The 5,105-nt window shown below is 36.9% G+C and overlaps 1 protein-coding gene across 1 annotated transcript; it reads left to right on the top strand.

Moving 5' to 3' along the window:
• Positions 1-1,120: 1,120 nt before the first annotated feature.
• LOC125505562 (ras GTPase-activating protein 3-like) lies at positions 1,121-4,312 on the top strand. Its single transcript, XM_048669569.1, has 3 exons — positions 1,121-1,547; positions 1,777-1,897; positions 3,670-4,312. The coding sequence occupies exons 1-3, from the start codon at positions 1,493-1,495 to the stop codon at positions 4,280-4,282; spliced, it is 789 nt and encodes a 262-aa protein (XP_048525526.1). The 5' UTR covers positions 1,121-1,492; the 3' UTR covers positions 4,283-4,312.
• The last annotated feature ends 793 nt before the right edge of the window (positions 4,313-5,105 follow it).

Raw genomic sequence — 5,105 nt, 5'->3', positions numbered from 1 at the left:
GATCCACCCTTGTTTCTGTTTCCAATTTTTAGTGACATAGATATTTTTTAAATATCCACAATCCTATTATTTATTTCAATATATATATTTTTTTGATTTTCAATTTCTTTTGGATAAAGAAAACAAGTCTGTTTCGTTTTAAAAAATTCAACATTTACCAAAAAATGTCAAATTCAAATTTTCAAAACTGATAGAGCAATATTTTGTATTTTCAGACAATTTAATGCCAATTTTTTCTACATTCTCAATTATGATTTACATATTTTTAAATAATTCATGTAGCGATCTCTTCTATACAGAAAACAATATTTGTCTTTGAATACAGAAAATCGTCAAAATTCAAGAAAAGATGTTCCAAATTTGCAAAATTTCGACCTCATAATATGAACTCTCAACTAAGTATCAATTAAACATCACAAAAACTTAAATACACGCACTATAACTCAAATTTGCCGAGTTTTTTAAGCCTCTTTAATTTTCGGAGATGTCATTGTCACATGTCAATTGCCAGTGTCACCTGTGTCAATTTTTCAATGCGCCCCGTGATAATACCACCATAATAATATCAATTAATGAGTAGTAGGTACCTAAGTAAGTGTAAATGTCAGAAAAATGTTAAACTGGCTAATTGCAAAACAAAAAATGGTATTTTTGCGACATATCAATGAGAAAAACTGACTTTCTTATCACATATACCTATGAATAGTCACATTCTGCACTTAATTGATCATGTTAATATGGTTCGTTCATTCATTTCGCTTGGCTAATCGTAATGGGAAAGCTGTGGTCAGTGGCAGCCCATGATCAGAGAAAATATTGCTTTATTCCACATTGCGCATGGAGATAGAGCCTCTAACGACATTAATAAATATGCTTGATATTTTGAAAATTTTCGCTACAATGGCTTTGTAATGAAAACCCAGATTTTTTTATAAAAATTATGTTTTTTCCTATATAAAATTTCTCACACTTAAATGGCAGAAGCAAAGCCGGGATGTAGAAATAGCAGCGAACATTTTTTTTTTGACTCCCGTAAAAATTTTCCTAGATACGCCCATGGCTGCCACATGCGGCTTGTCGTAGTAGATATACGTCATCATTTTAGTTCCATTCATGAAACGGCGAGAAACAAATGCATACCTTTAATCGATCGCGCCCTCGCGTCGAGGTTCGATCACATCCGTCCTTTGTCCTTTGCGGCCCTACTGATTTCGTTTTGATGGCGTTTTCCTTCCGATTTTCGTGACGTTGATCGCTGGACAAACGACTCGAGCGTAAAAAAGACCGCAAAAGTTGCAACATAGGAAGTGACCGATCCTTTTAACTTTTTAAGAGAGCAGTATGAAGCAAAACGCGTAGGTTTGCAGCTAAAGGCCAGCGATCGTCTGTCTCTGTCGGGTCGGCAAGCGAGCTGCTCGGACGCACAGCGCGGTTACTCTCATGTCAAACTGTTCCATTCATTTTTCAGAACATGGAGTAGAACCAGACAAATATGGCGGACGATAACTTTAAAGTGAGGCTTTTGGAGCGCTTAAAAATCAAAATAGGTAAGTGCTTTATTGCAGTTGAGGTTTTGAGTGGATTTTGGTAAATTGGGTTTAGGGGCCAGTGCGATTTTTGGGGCGATAGCCATTAAATCACGCTGGCCTTTTCGACCCAAGTGTGATTGTTGACATTTTGAGGTTGGCTCAATGCAGGTGGTGAGATTTTATGAATCAAAGTTCTAATTTTACCACTATTTGAGTAATTTTCATTAATAACTCGACGGGTTTGCAGGCGAGGCCAAAAACTTACCAACCAGAAGTCATGGCTCAGCCACCCAAAGGGACGTGTATTGCACCTTGTCTTTGGACCAGGAGGAAATCTTCAGAACGTCCACTGTTTACCAAACTCTCAGGTAAGTCTTCAGAACGGCCAGACTGGCTTTAAAGTGCAATGTGTGAGAAGTTGATGAAAGTTTCAATTGAATTCATCAAGCTTCAATTCTGGGAAGTTTTCAATTCGTGCATCTGTATCGCTGCAAAATCAGGTTTTTCAATTTTCCAACTCAGAATCGCCTTGGATCGATTTTTCTGTAGCTTTTGGTAAATTTCAAATATTGACACCTTGTGTTAATGTCATTTTGACATTTTCTCTCAAGTGCCAAATAAAATAAAACCCTGACACCTAGTGTCTTGATCGACTCGCCATTTAAAATCACTTCCGTTTCGATAACCAACACGAATTAGCGTTTATCAAAATTGATGCTGAGCTAATGCCATTTTTAAGTACATATTTGTGGCGTTAAATGCAGGGGAAATTATCGAAAATTCAGCGAAAAGTTAAACTGAGAATGTTCACACTATGTGCTAACGCCATTTTGACGTTTTGTGACACATTCTTTCAAGAACCAAGTAACGGAAAAAGCTTCTATAACCACCAAAAATTATCATTTATTCAAAATTACTCCGCGCTAATGTTAAAACTTAGTATTTAGGCCGTTAAGATGCAGGATAAGTTATTGGAAATTGTGCAAAAAGTGAAATTGAGAATGTTCTGACCATGTGCTAACGTTATTTTGACATTTAAAAACTACCTAATACCTAAATCTTTAAAATGTCAATTGACTAATGGCGAATTAATTGAAAATCCGTGAAATTTCAGAAATCACAAACGAAGCGCTTAAATATTATAACACATTAATAAAAGTGTGAAAATAGAAACGATTTTGGCCGATTTTCTAAATAGGTATAATTGAGGTTTATCATCAATAAGTACCTATTTAGCCGGAGTTCATGCGCTTTTATTATCTGTGATTAAAGTGATTGATTTTGTATTATTGGACAGACACACATAGACACAAGAATTGAAAACTTCGACACCTAAATAACCCTTTACACTGCACTGAAAATCAGTATTTTTTGCAAGTTTCTTTACTGTCTGCACTCAGTTTATTACCTAGAACTTCTTACCGTCGCTTCAAACCAAACTCATTTTACTAAGTTCTGATTATGTTTAACCAGCTTTTTTAGGTCTACATCAAACTATGAATATTTTTCTGATTTTCAAAACAGTCTCGGAGATAAAAACCCAAACATTATGCATTAAACAGTCTTTTCCATTGACTCGCCGTGTACACGATATGCTAAATAAAAAACGTTTTCATCTAATCTTACATGAAAGTTAGAAACGCAGGAAATCGACACATACGTTGGCTGATTGATTGGACGCTGTCAAATAGCGAATTGGGACGAAACATTAGTGCCGTCCACAGTATGATTAAGAAATACTCAATTAAACATTTTTTCCGATTAGTGTATTACAACTTGTCGCCGACGGGATGGAACTTGCTGGGAAAATCGATTGTTAATTATCTACATTAAAATCAATATTTAAAAAGCCACAATTAAACCTATGGTCCCGCTAGGTGGGGACGCACAAAATGGCTTGCGACTTTAAAGGGCATTAATTATTCTTCGAATCAATCTTCATTGGATGATTCAAGTGCCAACAAGCAACCTGCTTTATCTCCCCATGGCTGGCGCGATCTTCTGTCACCTCAATGAAACGATTCAGAGGGTTGATGTTATTGACTCATTTTATCTCCGAGATTAGGCTAGATGGGTTTTCTGTTTGCGATTACAGATCCGAACCCAACAGCAGTTTTATGCAAATTTGATTTTTTTGCAGCCCATTTTTCGGCGAAGAGTTCCAGTTCGATGTGCCACGGAACTTCCGGTTCATTTCCATCTATGTCTTCGACCGCGACCGGCAAAACAACAAACAGGATAAGGTTCTGGGCAAGGTGGCCATCCGAAGGGAACACTTGGCTTCGTACAACAACAAGGATCACTGGTTCCCGATCAAAGCAGTGGACGCAGATAGCGAAGTTCAGGGCAAAGCCAACATTGAAATCAAATTCGAGCCAGTGTTCAACCGAAGCAAAAACTCCAGTTACAACACCAACACTAGAAAACTGTTTGTGCAAGTGCGGGAGTGTTTAGATCTGACTTTGAAAAACGGTGCCTGTGATCCATATGCCATTATTTCCGTCACCTACACGAATGGTAAGCGATTGTCGAAGAGGACTAAAGTGAGGAAAAAAACGACCAGTCCACAGTTCGAGGAAGTGTTTTCGTTCAATAGTTGTGAGGACAGTGACATTGACACTGAAATTTGTGAACTTCTCGTTTCGATTTGGCACGACACTCCCGGTATGAGTGACGATGTGTTTTTGGGAGAAGTCCGAGTGCAGCTTAAAGGATCCCAACAACAAAGTGTCACCCATCAGAACGCTTGGTAAGTTCACACTGTATTTCAGCCTTTATTGGTAATTTAAATAACAGTTCAGCAAATGCTATATCTGAGGTAAGACATTTGCAAGACTTACTGGATACTGAAAAGTTTTTCAGCGTTCGTGTTTGAGATCGCTGTTTCCATTTCGGAGATTTAAAACGGTCTAAAAATTGAGATTATTTTTCGCACACGGTTTGCGCCAAATTTAATTTACGAATTTTGCTGTATTTTTGTTAATGGAACTGGGAAAACTGCTAAATTAATGGTGGCATATTTTACTCATGGGCGTCACATAAGGGGGTCTCAAACATAAATGTTTCCCTGTTTTCTGTAATTTTGTTTGCTTGTAATTTTCCATAATTTTTTAAGGACTTTTCTACGTAGATATGTTTCGGATTTAGTAAATCCGAAATCGGTGAATGACAAATTATCTATTCTACTTTTCTTCTATTCTATTCACGCTTTAAAAAAATAATTCAAATTTGAGGTAACACCTCTGGGGGTGTTGTCTGGCGGTGTTATAGGAGTACAGAAAAACTAGTAAAAGAAATTAATTGTTATTAAAAGCTGAGAAATTTGGAAAAAACTATATCAGAAATACGGCAGCAATGTTTTTCAAGGTAATCTGCCTAATTAACATTGCGCTAATACCTGTTGCTTCGTAATTATTTAAAATTCCGGTAACCATGGATAAATAGAGAGTGACAATAAGATAGACAAGGATAAACGGTAAATTCATCAGGAATCGTTGAGTGACGGAACCTATCTCGAAATGTCAACCTGTTCTCATAACCTCGAATTCTGCGGGGTTTGGTGTTTACATGAATAAT

Source organism: Dendroctonus ponderosae, unplaced genomic scaffold (genome assembly GCF_020466585.1).
Source record: "Dendroctonus ponderosae isolate FM_Combo_2020 unplaced genomic scaffold, Dpon_F_20191213v2 Dpon_F_20191213_886, whole genome shotgun sequence".
Lineage (NCBI taxonomy): Eukaryota > Metazoa > Arthropoda > Insecta > Coleoptera > Curculionidae > Dendroctonus > Dendroctonus ponderosae.
Note: the sequence above shows the minus strand (reverse complement) of the source record. Positions and strands in the feature narration are given on the sequence as shown.

Excerpts from the sequence above, each read along its gene's own strand:
- LOC125505562 (XM_048669569.1), top strand. The coding sequence starts at position 1,493 with ATGGCGGACGATAACTTTAAAGTGAGGCTTTTGGAGCGCTTAAAAATC. Across the intron at positions 1,548-1,776 it reads GCGCTTAAAAATCAAAATAG|GCGAGGCCAAAAACTTACCA; the intron begins GTAAGTGCTTTA and ends ACGGGTTTGCAG. Across the intron at positions 1,898-3,669 it reads ACTGTTTACCAAACTCTCAG|CCCATTTTTCGGCGAAGAGT; the intron begins GTAAGTCTTCAG and ends ATTTTTTTGCAG.